Below are 21,614 nucleotides of genomic sequence, written 5' to 3'. Positions count from 1 at the left end.
GTCTTAAAAGGTCTTTCACCATTTGACTTGGTGAAACTTGTAGAAACCTTCAGTTAATCTAATACACATTTCGTTGGCTGTACTGATAACATTTAGCTTTATGTGTGAATAAGTGGATCATTTTCAGTGTCCTCTTCTTCTTAAAGCTCTGTGAATTGAATAATAAAGGGATTAAGTCAAAGGTGAACTCTGCGTGATCTGGTCACAGACGGCTCAGACGGTTTCTCCATTGCGGTTTTGATGTCGAGGAGCTTTAATCCTTTAAGAGGGTTTAAACCCATCTGTGCCTAGATAATGGACTGAGAGATAGCTGAAGTTTGGGTTTGTTTTTAAAGTTTTAAGCTTGATTAATCCCCTTTGGGGAAATGCTGCTTCACATGTAACACAGTTAACACACTTAACATAGTAATAATATTAGGGCTGCACGGTAAAGTAGGTCTTGTTTTGCTGCAATATATGTTGCCATATGTATATACCTGGTGACACAGTCACTCAGTGGTTAGCACTGTGGCCTCACAGCAAGAAGGCCTCTAGTTTGAGTCCGGCTTGGTCAGTTGGTGTTTCTGTGTGGAGTTTGCATGTTCTCCCAGTGTTGGCATGGGTTTCCTCCACAGTCGAAACACATGCGCTACTGGAGAACTTATTACCTAAACTGGCCATAGTGTATGAGTGCGTGTGTGAATGAGTGTGCATGGTACTCTGTTGCAGCTGGAAGGGCATCCGCTGTGTAAAACACATAATGGAATAGTTGGTGGTTCATTCTGCTGTGGCGACCTCTGATGAATAAGGGAATAAGCTGAAGGGAAATGAATATATGACTATAATTTCAGCACATGATATGAATAGTTCTATTTGGAAAGCTTTCGTTCATTTAGATCAGTGGTGGCCAACTGTGTTCCTGGAGATCCAGATTTCAGTTGCTACTCATATCAAACACACCTGAACCAATTAATTAGGACCTGAACACCACGTGAAATTTACAGGCAGGTGTGTTTGATATGGGTTGCAACTGGAATCAGCAGAAAGGTAGATCTCCAGGAACACGGTTGGCCACCCCTCATTTAGATTGACTGAGATGACCAGGTATTTGTCTATGCAGTGCTTCTGCATCAAAAATACATATCCCCAAAAAAAAAAATAATAATAAAATAAATAAATATATATATATATATATATACACACAGGGTTCAACACTAAGGATTTTTTCTACTAGGCCGACCGGGCCAGTGGTTCAGATTTTTACTTGCCCTGCCAAAATTTTCACTGGCCCCACCCACAAAAAAAAAATAAATTTAAAAAATGGATGTTAATAGCTATTTTTAGCTGCATATTTTAAGTAATGTGTCAAAAATAAAATCTGTGATTCTACAATTTCAATACTTTAAAATTGTTATAAAAGTGTCATGCAAACAAAAAGAGCAGAGGGAAATGTGGAGGTATTTTATTGAGGTTCGAAATGATTTAACAATTGGTGGCTGACTTGTCAAACTGACGGCAAACTGTGCAAAACATGACTTCATTTTTTTATCGTGTCGTTCACACATAAATGTCTGCTTGCAAGACGTTAGAAACAGACATTTTCTTTTAGCCTTATAATTTGATGTTGCAGTTTTGTATTGGTTGTTACCAAGTTACGGGAAAAAATGCATGCTCAAAACATTAAATCTGAGAAGAGGAACTGGAAAGCAATATGGTGTTTACGACATCACAAAGAAGGTAGTGTTTAAAGACTTAAAAGAACAATCTTAAAATGCATGCAATTGACTAATAGTCACAGACTAATTAAATGTTTGAGACAAGGCAGCACTGTCCCAATCGGGCCAGTAATGATCCTGTCTACTGTCCCAAGTGTCTATCACGCTGGCCCTGGGCCACCAGGCAGTCCTTATTGTTGAGCCCTGTATATATATATATATATATATATATATATATATATATATATATATATATATATATATATATATATATATATATATATATAAGAAAATAACTAAACAGTGCTTAATGGTTTTCTGGAGAGTCCTAACAGCGTTCAAGAATGCATGTTAGCAGCTAATAGTAATTCTGGCTGATATCTGGCTTTATTTGCATTAAGGTCTGTTGATAATGCGGAGAACTGTTTTTAAAGTGAACGTTTCTTGTGAAGATAAGGAGCAGAATGTGAACCAGATAAGTCCAGATAATTAAGAGCGTCATTACACTCCTATATGAATAATGCTGTGGTTTATTTTTGCCGCTGTAGTTTCTGTCTCTGGTGTTTTTAAAATGTAAATCCAGTCCGCCTTCGTGCATGTGAGCCTCATCCATTGGGCACCTAATGTTTTTCTGGAGCTATATTTAGCAGTGAGTGCACAGAATTCAGTTCCTCTGTGTTCTTCAGCTTTATCTCTTCATTATTATTATTTGTGATAATCAAATCAATTGTTGGATCACAAAACCATGTTGCAAGTGGTGACACGGTGGCTCAATGGGTAGCACGATCGCCTCACAGCAAGAAGATTGCTGGTTTATGTCCCGTCTGGGTCAGTTGGTGTTTCTGTGTGGAGTTTGCATGTTCTCCCCGTGTTGTTGTGGGTTTCCAGTCCAAACACGTGCGCTATAGGGGAATTGAACTAAATTGGCTGTAGTGTATGAGTGTGATTGGGTGTTTCCCAGTACTGGGTTGCAGCTGGAAAGGCATCCACTGTTTAAAACATATGCTGGAATAGTTGATGGTTCATTCTGCTGTGGCGACCGCTGATAATAAAGGGATTAAGCTGAAGGAAAATTAATGAATGAACCATGTTGCACTAGTATATCTTTGTGTTTATAGTTTACAGTATATGTTATATATTGATTTTTAGGTTGTATGTCAAAATGATTAGTGTTAATTATCAATAATTCGATATCGATATGTCCCCCTCTGATAACACACACAAAGGGAGAATGTCAATCAAAGTGTTTGTGCATCAAGTCTGATTAGAACAAACACAATTAATTCATGTTGAGCATTAGAGACTGCTGGAGATATCCACACACTGCTGACACACACACACACACATCTAGGTTTAAACCCCACATAAAAGTCATTTCTGCATAATATATCCCCTTTGAAGCAAGTGCTTCTTCTGCTGACGTCTCTCTGTTTTCCTTAATGTTGAGCAGATCTGCAGGGCCGTTCGCTCCGGTTATTCCTGCGCTGCAGTTTGACCTACATTTCAGCACAGGGCCATTAAAGTTCACAGAATCTCTCTGACAGAACGCAGTCATGTTTTTCCTGCGGTTTTACACCGCTGAGCTCCAGAAACACACACAGAATCAGAACTAGCGGAGTTTCCATCCATCCATTTTTAATGTGCATTTTGGAATATTGCATGGAAATGGATGATGGAAAATGAAAAGATGCACATGTATGCTAAAATGTGCATAACAAGCTGAAGTGCACAAGTTAGTGAGATAAACTTTCTACTGGATAAGAATAAATGCAGATAAACTCTGCTGTAAACACATTGTAATGATTGTAAGGGCGCAGGTAACGTCATTTTTCGAGAGACATTCAAATACACTGCAAAAAATGCTTTTCTTACTTAGATTTTTTGTCTTGTTTTTAGTCCAAATATCTAAAAATTCCTAAATCAAGAAGAATTTTTTAGACAAGCAAAACATATTGTCTTGTTTTGAGAAATAACATGCCAATATTAAGTGAGTTTTTCCTTAAAACAAGCAAAATAATCTGCCAATGGGGTGAGCAAATTAATCTTACGTCAAAAGAAAAAAAACAAGATTAATTTGTCTATAAAATGCTTCTTAAAACAAGAAATTTTAGATATTTAGACTAGAAACACGACAAAAAATCTAAGCAAGAAAAGCATTTTTTGCAGTGTACATCCCATGAGCTGCTTATGTGACGTCTATAAGTCATGTAAAACAATACATTGCAAACTGAAATAAATATAATTTGATTATATGGTTTTGAATTGGATGTTTTATGAGATTATTTAATTATTTTGCGTTTAATTAAAGGGCCATGAAACCCCCTCGTTTCAGCAGGGTGTTTTCACACCTCTTTGGAAAAAGTCAGAAAAGTGGGCGTGTCCAGCTCTGTTTAGGGGGGAGTGTCGGAGAAAGAAAAGTGGGATGGTGTAGGAGTGTCTATTTGGGCACACGCGAGTTTCAGAATTAAAATACACACAGACACACACAGGAAAAAGTGATGGTGTTTAACCTACATGGACATCTGTAGACGAATTATTTGCCAAATTATTAAATGGTGGACTTTAACTGCAGTTTGGCTCTTTCATTCAGGGAATTCATTCATGTCCCTCGCGACAAACGAGATATTTGATTGGAGGATCTGCTCTAAGCGTGTATTTTTCATGCAATGTTTGATACCGCATGACGAATGAGAGAAAAAAAAAAACCCTCCGCATTTCCCGGAAACTTAGATGCACACGGCAGGTAGCGTCAGAAAGCCGCGTGTGTTATTCCGGTCACTAAATGCGGTAAAAAACCCTACACGAGGTTAAAGTTTGGTTGTTGTGCTAACATGTTTACACTCGGTGCAATAGTTAGTTCGATACGAACAAACTGAATAAACAAAGAGCACTGGTCGCTCACTTACCAGATCTGTAGAGACAGGACAATCACCAGCAACTAGAGCCGCGTCTTTATTAAGAGGAGACTACAAGCGAATCCGGATCTCAGCGTTTGCAGATGAGAACAGCTCTCAGGTAAACAATAATCCTCCTTAGACACGTAAGTTATTGTTGTCGAGCGTCGCGTACACTGTTAATCCACACGTGACTCCAGCTGAGCTCTCACAGAGAGAAAATGAAAACAAAACTTCACTGCAGCAAACTATAAAAGCAACACTTCACGCTTGTTTTGTCAACACAACGTGGCGTCTCTGTCGTCTAAACACTGTGACAGTAATGAATATTAATGAAGTTGCACAATAGAGCGCGCTGATTGGTTTGAACAAAGCTTTACTCATGCATTAATGCATCACACTGTAAGACGTAATAAGACACACTCTGGCACAGACTTCCAGTCTGCACGCTGGAATACACGATATTATGTCATGACCGTGACGCAGCTTCAAAAATTTGTTTCAAACCGGAAGTACCAATTTGCTTGAAATAACGCAAAAACAACCAATTTACACTTTTTAGTGAAATATAGGTGTCCTAATAGTGTTTTTAGCAGTGTGGGACACATATACCACTGTCAACAGCTCAACACATGTGTTTTGGTGTTTCGTGACCCTTTAAGAATTTAGAAAAATCACTAACAATTGCAACTTTTGTTAATTTTTGATCATGAAATCACAAAAAAACAGGCGGTCTGAGTCATTCATTCATTTTCTTGTCAGATTAGTCACTTTATTAATCCGAGGTCGCCACAGCGGAATGAACCGCCAACTTATCCAGCAAGTTTTTACGCAGCGGATGCCCTTCCAGCCGCAACCCATCTCTCGGAAACATTCACACACACGTTCTCACACACACTCAAACACTACGGACAATTTAGCCTACCCAATTCACCTGTACCGCATGTGTTTGGACTGTGGGGGAAACCGGAGCACCCGGAGGAAACCCACACGAAGGCAGGGAGAACATGCAAACTCCACACAGAAACACCAACTGAGCCGAGGTTCGAACCAGCGACCTTCTTGCTGTGAGGCGACAGCACTACCTACTGCACCACTGCCTCGCCGGTCTTAGTTATGTTAATATCTAATATTATTTATTTAGGATGTGTGTATTCACTTTCTGATTTCAATGCCTGATTATCAAACTGTTCAAATGACTATAGTGCATTAGGAAAGTGTTGACAGCGCTTCACTTTTTCCACATGTTTTTATGTTACAGCCTTATTCCAGAATGGATTAAATTGATTGATTTCCTCAACATTCTACACACAATCCCCCATAAAGACAATGTGAAGAAAGAGGTTTTGAAATTGTTGCAAATTTATTACAAATAAAAAAGCTGTAAAATCAGATGTACATCAGTATTCACAGGCTCTAAATGGAGCTCAGGTTCATTCAGTCTCCACTGATCACTCTGGAGATGTCTCAGCAGCTTCACTGGAGTTCACCTGTGCTCAGTTCAGCTGATGGACATGATCTGAAAAGGCTACACCTGTCTATATAAGGGCTCAGGGTTGACAGTGCATGTCAAAGCACAAACCAAGCATGAAGACAAAGGAACTGTCTGTAGACCTCAGAGACAGGATTGTCTGGAGGCACAAAGCTGGGGAAGTTGACAGAAACATTTCTGCTGCTCTGAAAGCTCCAGTGAGCACAGCGGCCTCCATCATCCGTAAGTGGAAGATGTTTAACCAGCAGGACTCTTCCTAGAGCTGGCCGGACATCTAAGCTGAGTGATCGGGGAGAAGAGCCTCAGTCAGGGAGCTGATCAATAACCCGATGGTCACTCTGTCTGAGCCCCAGCGCTCTTCTGTGGAGAGAGGAGAACCTTACAGAAGGACAACCATCTGTGCAGCAATCCACCAATCAGGTGTCTGTATGGTAGAGCGGGCAGACGGAAGACACTCCCCGCCTGGAGTTTGCCATCTGAAGGACTCTCAGAGCATCAGAAACTAAACTCTCTGCTCTGATGAGACTCAAACTGAACTGTTTGGAGTGAACGCCAGGCGTTACGTGTGGAGAACAGCAGGCGGCGCTCATCAGCAGGCTAACAGCATCTCTACAGTGAAGCATGGTGGTGTTGGCATCATGCTGTGGGGATGTGTTTCAGCAGCAGGAGCTGGAAGACTAGTCAGGATAGAGGGAAAGATGAATGCAGCGATGTACAGAGACATCCTGAATGAAGACCTGCACAAGAGTGCTCTCCACCTCAGACTGGGGCGACGCTTCATCTTCCAGCAGGACAATGACCCAAAACACACCGCCAACATATCAATGAAGCGGCTTCACAATGACTCGCTGAGTGGCCCAGCCAGAGCCCAGACCTAAATCCTATTGAACATCTCTGGAGAGATCTGAAGATGTCTGTACACCGTCACTTCCCATCCAGCCTGATAGAGCTTGAGAGGTCCTGCAAAGAGGAACGGGCAAACATTCCCAAAGACAGCTGTGCAGAGCTCATATTCAACAAGACTTGAGGCTGTAATCACTGACAAAGGGGCATCAACAGAGTATTGAGCAAAGCCTGTGAATACTGATGTACATCTGATTTATCAGCTTTTTTATTGTTGATAAATCTGCAACAATTTCAAAAACTCTTTATACACATTGTCATTATTGGGGATTGTGTGTAGAATGTTGAGGAAATCAATCATTTCAGTCCATTTTGAGGTAAAGCTGTAACATAAACACATGTGTAAACCGTGAAGCGCTGTCAACACTTTCCGGATGCACTGTATAATCAAATGAAGTATTCTTAAGAATAAAATATGATGTGTTGTTTGGAAGAGTGTACTAGCATTGTGGTGATATCATGTTGTCTGGCGTTATATTATGAGTGGCATTACTGAAAATGACATTAATATTGTTTATCGCAATATACTTTGGTGCGATATTTCGTACACAAAATAAAGATATCTATATTAAAGAGGTCTATATTACAGGTTTGCACACATTTATGATTGTAATCTGTTAAGTGTTTGTTTGGGTTGTCTCTGAAACATGATTGTGTGTGTGTGTGTGTGTGTGTGTGTGTGTGTGTGTGTGTGTGTGTGTGTGTGTGTGTGTGTGTGTGTGTGTGGGTGGGTGTGTCTGACACTCTGAAAAGAGCACGACTGCAGTCTAAATGTGTTTGAGCACATAAAGAGCTCAGTGTCACATACTTCAGCTGCTGGCTTTCAGAAATACAGTACAGCGGCGTAAACATCACGCTAAATATAAACCTACGGCATTCTGCTTCCAGTGACGGAGAAACGGAGGCCGGTTGTGAAAATGCGTCTGAAAATATCTGTGTTGTTTCAGTGTGATTGGCCATGACGATTGGAGCAGGACCAGAACCGGACGTCCAGAAGACACACACTAAAGCGTCTGACCCGCCAAAGACTGAACACACTCCGGACGTACACAGAAAGGTGAGATTCCCACATATGTGTGATTGATCACCTCATATATTCCTCATATGTGTGTCACATTCAGTTAATAATGTGGAGCAATTTATCAACTTGAAGTTGCTGAGATTTTTCATTCATTCATTCGTTTTCTTTTGGGCTTAGTCCCTTTATTAATCTGGGGTCACCACAGTGGAATGAACCATCAACTTATCCAGCATATATTTTATGCAGCGGATGCCCTTCCAGCTGCAACCCATCTCCGGGAAATGCTACTGAGACTTTTATGTTAAAGAAGTATTTGCAACTGAAACTGAATATTGATTAGGGGCGGGGCCTTAATTTTTGGGCTCCGCCTTTTTTCTTTGACCTCAAAAATAACCGCTTGATACAAAAATAAAAATTGCATAATGAAACAGAATTAAATAATGTTCATTTAAGTCAGAATTTGGGGGGAAAAAGTTACCAAACGGCCTGATAAATCAATATGATGCATAATAATTTGACATGTACAGTTGAAGTCAGAATTATTAGCCCCCTATTTTTTTCCCCAATTTCTGTTTAACGGAGAGCAGATGTTTTCAGCACATTTCTAATCCTGACTCTACCCTCACCACCCGCACCCTCAGTTATATCTGCGTCTAGAGCGGCAGAATAGAGAGGGCGGCGTCCGCGACATTACCCTCACCACCCGCGCCCTCAGTTATATCCGCGTCTAGAGTGGCAGAATAGAGAGGGCGGCGTCCCTGACACTACCCTCACCACCTGCCCCCTTAGTTATATCCGCATCCAGGGCGGCAGAATAGAGAGGGTGGCGTCCCTGACACTACCCTCACCACCTGCGCCCTCAGTTATATCCGCGTCTAGAGTGGCAGAATAGAGAGGGTGGCGTCCGCGACATTACCCTCACCACCCGCACCCTCAGTTATATCTGCGTCTAGAGCGGCAGAATAGAGAGGGCGGCGTCCGCGACATTACCCTCACCACCCGCGCCCTCAGTTATATCCGCATCTAGAGTGGCAGAATAGAGAGGGTGGCGTCCGCGACATTACCCTCACCACCCGCGCCCTCAGTTATATCCGTGTCTAGTGCGGCACAATAGAGAGGGTGGCCAGCTTTCACTTTAGGTTTGAGGGCGGTGTGACTGTCCTTTGCCTAAAGCGGCAGTTCAGCTTGCTCCAGCCCTGATTGTGTGGATAAAACTGAGTCTTGAAAGAGGAAAACTCATCAAAGTCAGTATTGTGTAATGTAAATCATAGCAGAATGAAGTCCTGATGGCTAAGTATGAATTATGATGTAACTCTCTGAAGAGTTTGTTTCATATAGTCTTGTTGACTTTCTGCTCAGCTTTAATCTAAACTCTGCTCTGTGAAGCTGTCGGATTGTGTTTCCTAAAGCCCTGAAGCTGATTTGAGCATAAACCTGTGCACTTCAGCATGGTGATAATAGAGTGTAAAGATTATATAAGCAGAGACAGGTCACGCATTACCATCAACATACTGAGGATTCTCACAGATAATCCCAGCGAGACCTTCAGGATCTTTCTGGAAAGCAGGTAATAAAGATGATGTAACGTGATTTAATGAGGGGAATCTATTCATGGTGAAGCACTGAAATAAAGCTGCAGTCTGGAAATAGCAGGTGTCAAGAGACTCGCTTATCAAATGATGCTCTTCAGGAACAGATCGGCATACTCTCAGTTCTATTACACTTCAATGTCAAAAGAAGACAACGTACATGTCTTTAACAGAATCAATAAATCTCAGAATATAAAACATATATTGATAGGATATATTTTAAATGGTAGGATCACAGCACTCTTGTTCTTGTTAAATAATCTGTTTTAATGTGTTTATAAATGTGTGTGCATTTAAATCTGTGTCTAATTTAATGTCGGTTTAAGCATTTAAATGAATCTGTCTTTATAAAAATATTACAATTTAAATAAATTTATGCTTAAAATCATGTTGAAATATTAAAAGTATTGTTAAGACAATGTCTAAGCATAATTAGTTTTACTGTGAAAAATAAAATACAAATGAATAGAACATTAATGGATTAAAGCTAGACTTGTGTAAATAAATGTAGGAGTTGTCAGAAGAAAAAAATGGGAGGAGAAAAGTCTTAATTGTGTAAATAATAAAATGTAAAAGTTTCAAAATTATAAAAATATTATTGATTTATTAAAAAAAACTGACTAATAATTTGTTTTACTTAAAAAAAATACAAATTAATAGATAAATAAAAAATTTAGATTTAGATAAAATAAAAATATATTTATATTATAATTATAATTATTATATAAATATAATATATAATTATAATTTATATTATTAATATATCTATCTTAATGAGTATCTCTTTTTTTAAATGAATTTAGGCTCAGTTGTGCTATAAAGTTAAAGTCAAAATTTTTTGCCCCCCTTGTGAATTTTATTTTATTTTTTTAATATTTCCCAAATGATGTTTAACAGATTCAGGAAACTTTCACAGTGTGTCTGATAATGTTTTTTCTTCTGGAGAAAGTCTTATTTGTTTTATTTCGGCCAGAATAAAAGCAGTTTGTAATTTTTTAAACGCCATTTTAAGGTCAATATTATTAGCCCCTTTAAGCTATATGTGTTTCGTAAAACAGAAACTGGGAAAAAAAAATAAACAAGCGGTCTAATAATTCAGGGGGGCTAATAATTCTGACTTTAATTGTTTACACACAAACACACACACACACACACACACACACACACACACACACACACACATGGTTTCACATTCATTCTTCCTTGGCAGGGCGCCACACCAACATTTATCCCGCCACCACCGCTACATTACAGCTTCTCATTCAAAACATACAGTCCTCACTGAAAACAAATATATATATATATATATATATATATATATATATATATATATATATATATATATATATATATTAATGCATAAAATCTAAACTTGCATAAATTCCAATTAAATCTGACATATCTGCATATTTAATGCGCTAGGTGTGTGTGTGTGTGTGTGTGTGTGTGTGTTTAGGGTCAGCATCAGCGTGAAGAAGACTACATTTCCCAGAAGTCTCTGAGCAGCAGGCTGTCGTGGTCAGCGTTGGGCCGCAATTACAGACAGAGGATCATGGAGTGTAAAATCACACTGCTGGACGGCACCGACTACACCTGCACTGTGGAGGTCAGTAAAGCATGATGGGATAAGCTGGAGCTTCAGTCATAACATGTGACAACCCCTGATAGATAAGGGACTAAGCAGAAGAAAAATGAATGAATTTTAAAAATCACAGTAAGGTTTTAGGCAAATTGTGCAGCTCTAAACACAGATACATTAAAGCTCGAGTGCTTAAAAATTGCATATTGTTTTGAAAATGTGCATAATATAAAATAAAGAAAAATTATATAAAAATATAAATATGTAAAACATTAGTTAAAAGATATATATAAATATAAAATATCTAAATATCTATGTATTCAATAATAAAAAAGGAAAAGAGAGCATTGTAAATGTACAGAGCAATACTACTATCTGTAATGTCATCGAACACTGACAAAAGAGTGTGGATCCAAATGCAGGGTTTAACAAGAATAATCAGGCAAGCCACAGTCGATAGAGGGGCAAACAGATGTATACAGGTAATCCAGAGTCGTGATCAGTAAACAGGCGGACGGACAAAAGGCAGGCAGCAGACAAAAAATAAAGCAAGGCAAGGGTCTAATACGGCAAGGCTAAACGAGGAAGACGCGTCGTGATGTTCACAATACAGCAGAGGTGGAAAGAGTACCTGAAAACCATACTTGAGTAAAAGTACAGATACCTTACTGTAAAAATTACAAGTTACAAGTCACCAATTCCAATAAGACTAGAGTAAAAGTATTAGATCAATTCCTGGAGGGTTGAAGCCCTGCACAGTTTAGTTCCAACCCTGCTCCAACACACCTACCTGTAGGTTTCAAACAAGCCTGAAGGACTCAATGAGTTTGATCAGGTGTTTAATTAGGGTTGGAACCAAACTGTGCAGAGCTGCGGCCCTCCAGGAACTGAGTTTGACACCTGTGCTTTAGAGTATTTAATTTTAAAAGAACTTAAGTATTTTACTCATACTGAATTTAGGCTCAAAGAACACCAAGAAAGGTTTTATATCATAATATAGAAATTACGTTGAACACCTCAATGTTTTAAAATGGCAAAACAAAGATAAAAAAAAGAAGAACAAAAAGCCTCAAACTCAAATGTTCAAAAAAGGCACAAACAATTAAAAAAACAAACAAAAAAAAGTAGTAAAACTTAGTAAAAAAAAATCAGAGCTGACATTCATGTGATTCACCTCTCAGTCTCAGAGGGGGCCAATACTTTTATTTTGAGGAGTTTTTTAATTGATTAGGATGCTTTCTCTGTATTAAACTTAAACAAAGAGGAGCCGTTTTATTTTTCAACTTCATAAACTACATATAAATTCAATGAAAAATACATCACTAATAGTCATGTCATGTCGCAGTGGTTTTTGCCATATCAGTAGCCCCTTTCACACATACAGACCTTTCGGAAAGGTCTGTATGTGTGAACAGGTCCTTTTTGAAAATACCGGTAAATTCGTTCTGGCTATTTTCCGGAAAGAGAAGTTGTATCATTACCGGCAATTTGCCGGAATGCTGCGCTGTGTGAATGCAGAAGGAAGATTCCCGTAATAAGCGTGTGCACGTCTAGAACGTGCTGACGTGAGATGTCTACTTTAGCCAATCACAGCAGTTAGACGCATTCACGTCCGCGCGGTTTGTAAGAATAAAAGCCTTTGAATATTTTTCCAGACACATTTAGCTGCTGGATGTTAGTCAGATCACGTTTATATGTTCTTCTTAATGCCAACTGTGTAAATAATCATCGATGAGATGCTTATGATAAGCCGTTGTTTGTTTACCTTCAAGCTTTGCGTGCGCCTACAAGCGCCTGCACACGCACATATTATGAACATCTCGACATGCGAAAGTGATCCTGCGAAAGTTGTTCACAATATTGATCATCCACAGAGTTTGTAATTTAGTCAAATGTTTACAAATACAAGCGCAGCCGTTTAAAGCTCATTTGTGGTGAATGATGTCAGAATTTACCGGTATTTTGGAGTAGATGTGTGAATGCTCTTTTCCGGAAAATTTCCGTAACGTCCTCGCCTGTGTGAACAGCGCTTTTTTGAATATACCGGTAAAGTTGTTCCGGAAATTTTCCGGATATTTACCGGTATCACTGTGTGAAAGGGGCTAGTAACTGTATTAAACTCACATTTAATGAACATTAAATAGACTCTTACTTCAATGTGTTTTCTCAAATTTGATGATACATTATTAAAAGCACTTATTTTGGGTGTTCGTGGCAAACAAAGTAGACACTGCATCCTGTAAGAGCCATTCTGCATATCGGCGAATGAGAACTTTTCTTTCAGATAAGGCCATGGATGGTCATCAGTGCTGGCACTGCTTGATGTGCCGACTTCGGCTTCATCACTGGCTGCAGCCATGTCGCTAATTGAACACCTGGGGCCTCATGTACGAAGACTTGCGTGGAAATTATACTAAAACATTTCGTACGCACAAAGCTGTAAATGTGCATACACAGAAATAATTCAGATGTATGAAACACTGTGCACGCCGAATCTCACGATTTTTCTTTTCTTTTTTCCCTCCCTGCCTCCTCCCCCGTATGAATATGCTAATGACTCTACTTTGGCAAAACCCAACGAAAAAGCAACGGCAAAAGCAAGCAAGAAGAGAAACTTTGAACAGAATGTGAATTGGAGGTGCTGCTTTCGAAGCTAGACCGGAGGAAAAGCGGTGTTATTTGCAAGTTTGTTCTCCGGAATTAATAACAAAAGAAAAAAATAGAGTGGGAGAGTTTAGCTGATGCGGTTTACACAATTGGGTCTGAACAACGCACTGAGTGATTTATAGGTGTAAAATGTTGTAGTACCCTTAACAGTCTCAGTGGCGCAGCTCGTAAAACGCATGTCAACATGTTTTGACACGTTCGAGCATGAACTCGGTTCGAATCCAGCGTCTGATGAACTCTTTCTTTTTTTTCCCCGCTACATATCAGATTTTGCCCACTATTTATCACGAGGAACACAAGTAGGAATCATTAATAAGTCTGTGCATCATATTTTATTTGCACATTTATTGAATGGAAATGTTTCTGATTCACGCATGCAAATTCATCTTCAGATGGTGTCTTTATAGCAATGTGCGTGCAGTAGATCGCTCAGATTACATTGGGAAAACAGGCGACCGCTGCAAATTGTGCTTTAATGTTTAGCTGGTCAACTGTATGGTATGGAAATCTTACATACCTGCTAGATGAACCCGTCTCATACAGCTGCCATTGCAAGGCTCAGACACTTTGTAGAGAGGAATTTAACACAACTGCCTCTAGGAGTCGCCAATGGAAATAAAACAGACACGCACAAAAAATGTGCATACGCCAGCCATGAAGCTGCGTGGAGCTGCGCACATTCCCACGTTCAGTTCATCGTTAGTAAATCCAAACTTGAGCGATTCTGAGCGTGAAACCTGGCGTACGCAAGTTTTTGTGCGTATGCAGCGTTGATACATGAGGCCCATGGCATTAGCTGCTAATTCATATTCACGTGATTTAGCCTATAAATAGCATACAGTACCTTCAGCACCCTGCAGATGGCGATATCGCCTCGTCCGCCCAACAAATTACCCATGGTAGATAAAGATGCCGACTTGTCGTTAACGAGTAACAATAAGCGTCCTTTCAAATGTACTGGAGTAAAGAATACATATATTCAATCAAAAATGTAATGAAGTACAGAGTAAAAGTTACTTATATTTTTAATACTCAGTATAAGTACAAAGTAGCCAAAAATACTTAAGTAAAGTAACAAAGTCCATTTACTTAAGTACTTTACACCACTGCAATACAGCTGAACAAGACTCAGCCCTGATGTGTGTGTGTGCTGTATAAATAGTCCTTGTAATCAGTTCATGAGCAGCTCCCAGCCATGAGTGTGTTTCATCTCCTGAATGAGGAACAGGTGCGTGTGAGCGGTGCATGACTGGATATGTAGTTCACGTAATGTCGGATTTGTAGTACATTAGCAATCTGCAGCCGCTAGATCACTGACAATCACAACACTAATAAAGAAAAATGTACAAAAAAGCTGCTTTTATAATTGTAGAAGTTATTTTTTATTTGGAATTTGTTTTGAAATGTTTTATACTAAGTAGCTTTGTTGTTTGACAAAATATTTTTAAATATTATTATATATTATATTATTATATTATATATATTATAATATTATTGTCTGAAATTATTTTGAAAAAATCTTCTTTTAAGATCAGAATTGAGTTGTTGGTACAATTTTGTGTGTGTGTGTGTGTGTGTGTGTGTGTGTGTGTGTGTGTGTGTGTGTGTGTGTGTGTGTGTGTGTGTGTTCTACAGAAGCGGGCGAGGGGTCAGGTGTTGTTTGATAAGGTCTGCGATCACCTCAATCTGCTGGAGAAGGATTATTTCGGCATCACCTACAGCGACACTGAGAGCCAGAAGGTGTGAAACATTCAATGTTTAACCATTTCATAACATATCAGACTTTTGACTGAATGCACGTTGCATCAGATCACAGGTCACGGGATGTAATCTCAATTGGAACATGATGAGAGGGCGGGACATAGAGTTGCTCCTCCAGCCAATAACATTTTTCTCACAGCTCTGCCGGTGAGAGTGGTTGAGCTCAAGCATATCAAATGAACAGCCATTTGATAAGTCAGAAGATTTGATGAGAAACTTAAGATGTTTATATGCGTTTTTTTTAATCTTCCAGACAGGAATTTTGTCACTGTTTTGGAGACACTTGATTATAGATATCCTTCAAACTAACATACTGATACTAACATCTAAAATCTAAATAATCTTTATTTTAAGTCAGACTTTATTTTAATGTACAATTTATGCTTTTAACAAACAATTTTCCAAGATTTTTAATTCAATAAACTACTAATTAGCTGCTTATTAATAGTTAGTAGTTGTTGAGATGCGCAGATGGGCTATTATTTCATCCGCAACCGCATGACAAAATTCATCATCCGTCCGCCATCCATCCGCACTAACATTTTTTACCAATTTTTAAAACCGCAGCCGCCCGCCGTCATTAATTGAAGACGCTTTGAAGTGACGCTAAAGATACGAGGACGTGTCTTTTTACTTGATTCGATTCCTCGGTCCTTGAGTCTTTTCCTTGCGTCCTTCCCTCGTACCGTTATCCCGGTGGGTGGAAACACGGGAAAGAAAGCAAGGAAAGGAAACGAGGATGCACAAATAAGAAATGAGAAGCACCCGAGCTCTCATCAGCAGTGAACTCCGTCTCCAATCGGCGCACAGGGACAAAAATAAATAAATAGCCTAAATGAAACGCACTGTACTATACAACTTTTTTTATTGTAGTCTAATAGAAAACGCATTGACACATCATTTCAACATGCTGCTATTTAGCCTACTAATAAATGCCTATTTTACTTTATTTTTTAGTAAATAGATAGAATAATAAGTCATTTACATTATGGCCTAATAATGTTTACATTTGTAGTTGTCCATAGCAACCCCAAAAACGTACCTGCTTGCCTTGCACATCTAATTAATGGGCACAGTTTTTCGACTATTTTTTTATTTATTATTTTTTATTTTTTGCTGTGGATGTTATTGAGCTTGTAGAAATCGGAAACAACACCAGTTCTGCGACACAGATGAACCTTAATTGATATCTCTATCAGACAATACCTATTTTATATGCCAAAAGAAACAACAGGCAGTAAAAAAAATATTAACATAAATATCTTAATGTAGGCTATACTCGCATGCTTTGGCAAACAGTTGAAAAAAGTTTTTATAAAAACGTCATATCGTGCCTAAACCTTGTAGGCTCAGTCACCCCCACAATTAGAAATTAAATTAGAAAAATAGATTTGCCATCCCTCTTTGAGCGAACATAAAGTCTGACCAGGCTAAAGTCCATGTATGACAAGTGCCCCAATAACCCATGGATTTAGGATTATCCCCATTCCCCTCAAACCTGAAGCATAACGAAATACTACGCCATTAAAGTTGCAACAAATAAATTCTGGCAAAATAACCTTAGCCTCGGAACGTAAAAGCGAGGCCAACATGTCTAGAATAGAATAGGCTAAACCAATATGAACGTAAAATTATCAGCTGACCGAACTCAAAAGTTTATATTGAACATATGTGTAGCCTAAATAACATAGGCTAATTGGTTTAATATGCCTGACCTTAGGTCTAGTTTGATTTTTTTCTTGGCACAATGCAGGAATAAAATAGCATCTGTGTCAGGATTCAGACGGGCGCGCCTGCATAGCCACTATAATGCGCCCTGCTGCACTGAAGGAGCGCTCGCTCGCAGCACTTGTTGCTGAAATGCATAGAATTCTCTTGGAAAGGTGCTGTAGTCGTGGGAATGACTGGCCTTGTTTCTCCCAAAAGGAAGTAGATTTTCCTCTGCTGATCCGTCTATACGGAAGTTTGTAGAGGAATACTTCTGTACTTCATCCAGAATTAGTGTATCCGATTCCTCCTCCCATTCTGTGAAGTCAGTCCTAGGCTTTTTTGTTGGTGCGCCAGCTATGCCTATAAAAACAGTACAACCGCCTGCCACCCGCCCGAATTTAATTAAAATATTATTTTTTCGTAATGTCATCCGCCCGATCCCCGGTTTATCCGCGGAGTCCGCGGCTATAACCGCCAACCGCGCATCTCTAAGTAGTTGGGTTTAGGTGTGGGGTGGTAGTGTTAGGGTTGTAAAATCAGATCATGCTTTATAAGTGCTTATAAACAGTTAATATCTTAATAATAAACCAGTGGTAAATGTTGTGAATTGTTACTTAAACTGTTACTTAAACTTCACCCTGCCTGTCAGACATTTCACACTGGATGAGAGATCATCATCTTCAGCTTCACCTCGCGAAAACAAATGCTTGAAGTTTCTGCCAACCCGACTCCACACCATAACTTTTCAATCCAGATGTATGGGGCAACCATTACTGCATCCAAAACAGTGAAAAGCCTTGGAGTAACGATTGATGACCAACTAAACTTCTCTGACCACATCTCTAGAACTGCTCGATCTTGCAGATTCGCACTCTATAACATCAGAAAGGTCCGACCCTTCCTATCTGAACATGCAGCTCAACTCCTTGTTCAAGCTCTTGTTCTCTCCAGACTGGACTATTGCAACTCTCTACTAGCCGGGCTTCCAGCTAACTCTATCAATCCTCTTCAGCTGCTCCAGAACGCAGCAGCACGAGTGGTCTTTAATGAAGCTAAAAGAGCACATGTCACTCCGCTGCTCATCCATTTGCACTGGCTGCCAGTTGCTGCTCGCATCAAATTCAAAGCTCTGATGTTTGCTTACAAAGCGATTTCTGGCTTTGCTCCTTCTTATCTGCACTCTCTTCTGCAGATGTATGTGCCCTCCAGAAACTTGCGTTCTGTGAATGAACGTCGCCTCATGGTTCATCCCAAAGAGGGAAGAAATCACTTTCCCGAACTCTCGCATTCAATCTGCCCAGTTGGTGGAATGAACTCCCTAACTGCATCAGAACGGCAGAGTCACTCGCTGTCTTCAAGAAACCACTAAAAACTCAACTATTTAGTCTCCACTTCCCTTCCTAATCTGCAATTGCCTCTCTGGTTCTACCGCTAACTGTACTGCAAAAAATAAAAATGTACTAATGTTTTGCTTCTTACACTTTACACACCTGACACTTGCCTGCAGCACTTCTTCATTGTTGCTCTTATAGTTGTGTAAATTGCTTCCTTGTCCTCATTTGTAAGTCGCTTTGGATAAAAGTGTCTGCTAAATGACGTGATACTCTTTATTTTAATTTCACAGGAACCTTAAAAGTAAGCCAAGTCTGCGGGAAAACAGTGGACTTGGCAACCCTCGACTGTGATTCCTGACTGTGATTTTCATTAGTTTTTGTAATGCAACTCTTGATGTTTCTTTTCCTCCAGAACTGGCTGGACGCCTCCAAAGAGATCAAGAAGCAGATCAGCAGTAGGTTTTCCCTCAAACACAAGTGCTTTTGTCTTCTTTCTCATCCGCAGGATCTGACAGTAGCTCTTGTTTTTCAGCTTCTCCCTGGAGCTTCGCCTTCAACGTGAAGTTTTATCCTCCAGATCCAGCGCAGCTCTCGGAGGACATCACCAGGTGCACATCAATCCACTGACACAAGAACATTCACAACCTATATTTATACCTATACAACTTATATAATATTTTAATGCATTTACTGACATTAACTGGGTATGAATAACCTTGCAAAGCATTTATTAAGCATGGTTCAACTTTAACTAATGCATTATTAAAACCCAAAGTTGTGTTAATATTAGTTATGCACTGTGAGTTAATTTGGATAACGTTAACTAACATTAACAAAAATGAATAAACACCAAAATAAATGTATTATTAATTGTTTATTTATGTTAGTAAGTAAATAAATTAATTACTACTGGGCCATTATTTACCAACATGTTCTTTACAAGTATATATATATATATATATATATATATATATATATATATATATATATATATATATATATATATATATATATATAAATATATATACACATAAAATACATAGTATAGTATATATATACATAAATTTGAGCAATATCACACCGGTAGCAGTGCAATGTGGCTGTATATTAGCACTGGTGGGAGGCGAGCATTGCCTTAGTGTCCCGCCAATGACGATACACAGCCAAATCACACTGCTACGATTGTGTGATATTGCATTTATACAACAGTTGAACGTCATAATCGTGTATATAAACAAAAAAATCAAACACAGAGAGTCTCAAAAACCCTTTTGTATGAGGAACTATTTTCTTCCGCCTTTTAATCACATCTGCCACTGACGTCAGAACAGCAGAAACCATTGCTCATTCACACACGTCACTGTAGAGCTAGTGTTTGAATGATTCTCTAGCGTAATGTCTAAAGTGATGACAAAACAGCTGATTTTGCTTACATTTTAAGATTATAAGGCTGAACAGCATGAAATACCATCAGTCTATAGAGATTTTCCTGTATTTCTCTGTTGTAATCGGGATTTCACAATAATTAACCCTGAAATGCCAAAGCAAACACTAGCGGTTTCTTTGGTATAAATACAGCAATACAAAATAAAAAACAGAGAGATCGACTTAAAATGTCACTTACCTTATCTATAATAATTTGATCAGCTGTAGTTTCACATTTACACTGAGAAAATGCTGTTTTTCTCCCTTATGGACTTATAATGTGGTCTCTGTCTCCATCTTGTGGCGGAACATCAACCGTCACTTACTTTGCTTGGCTCAGGCTGATGGCAGCCGATCCACTGCGGCACTGCACACATATATTAAAACAGCCACTATTCTTATAAATAAGCTGCATAGTTGCAATCTGAACAACTGCATTCTTGACTAAAAAGCCTTAAAAGTACATCTTGTTGTCTAACAGCTGCAATATTCGTCAAACTGTAGAGCATTCTCTGCTTGTTGATGTATGTGGGCGGAGTAATACACAAGGATGAAGACGCTGGAGGAGTGCTGCTATTTGCAGAATATTGCATGGCTATCAGCCAATCAGATTTAAGAACCAGACAGACAGACAAATAATAAAGATATTACCAAAAAAAATGCTCCTCCTGTTTTGGTTATCTATTTAAAGGGTTTTTTTATCATCATACTGAATACAAAGTACTACAAACTTGTATTGAAAAGTTGATCAATACAGCACTGCAAGACAAGAACTGCATTATCCTCCCAAAAAAATTATTCATTCATATATTCCTCTGTTAAATCCACATTTTTATTTATTTATTTATTTATTTATTTATTTATTTATTTATTTATTTATTTTATTTTAATTTTTTTGTTATTAATGAATTAATTAATTAATTTATTTATTTATTAAATTTAATTTAATATTTTATTAATTTATAAATTTATTTATTAATAATTTAATTATTAAGTAATTAATCTATTTATTTATTTATTTATTTATTTATTTTTGTTATTAATGACTTAATTAATTAATTAATTTATTTATTTAATATAATTTAATATTTTATTAATTAATTAAATCATCTTTTAAAAATTTAATTATTAATTAATTAATTAATCTATTAATTTATTTTGTTATTAATTAATTAATTTAATTTAATTTTTTATTAGTTGATTAATTAATTTATTTATTTATAATTTAATTATTAATTAATTCATTAATTAATTTATCTATTTATTTTGTTATTAATAATTTAATTCATTTATTTAATTAATTTTTTTATTAATTAATTAATTAATTTATTTATTTATTAATAATTTAATTATTAATTAATTAATTTATTTATTTATTTAATTTAATTATTTTTTTATTAATTAATTAATTCATTAATTTATTTTTATTTATTTATGTATATTAATAATTTAATTATTAATTAATTAATTTATTTATTTATTTATTTATTTTTGTTAGGGCTGTGCAGGTAATTAAAAATGTTGCCCCCTTCCTAGCAGTCTGAT

General features: G+C 37.9%; 1 protein-coding gene across 11 annotated transcripts in view; it reads left to right on the top strand.

Moving 5' to 3' along the window:
- Nucleotides 1-21,614, top strand: part of epb41l3b (erythrocyte membrane protein band 4.1-like 3b) — a gene marked incomplete at its 5' end in the record, with an annotated part of 118,334 nt that overhangs the window by 35,289 nt on the left and 61,431 nt on the right. For 5 of the 11 annotated variants that reach the window (NM_001443248.1, NM_001443250.1, NM_001443249.1 and 2 more), the window contains 5 exon segments: nucleotides 7,958-8,040; nucleotides 11,050-11,199; nucleotides 15,475-15,579; nucleotides 19,057-19,099; nucleotides 19,177-19,252. In NM_001443248.1, coding sequence (NP_001430177.1) covers nucleotides 11,140-11,199; nucleotides 15,475-15,579; nucleotides 19,057-19,099; nucleotides 19,177-19,252 — 284 coding nt within the window. 11 annotated transcript variants of the gene reach the window in all.

Source organism: Danio rerio, chromosome 2 (genome assembly GCF_052040795.2).
Source record: "Danio rerio strain M-AB ecotype USA chromosome 2, GRCz13ab, whole genome shotgun sequence".
NCBI classification, from domain to species: Eukaryota; Metazoa; Chordata; class Actinopteri; order Cypriniformes; family Danionidae; genus Danio; species Danio rerio.
The sequence above is the reverse complement of the archived record's forward strand: the minus strand, read 5'-3'. Positions and strand labels throughout refer to the sequence as shown.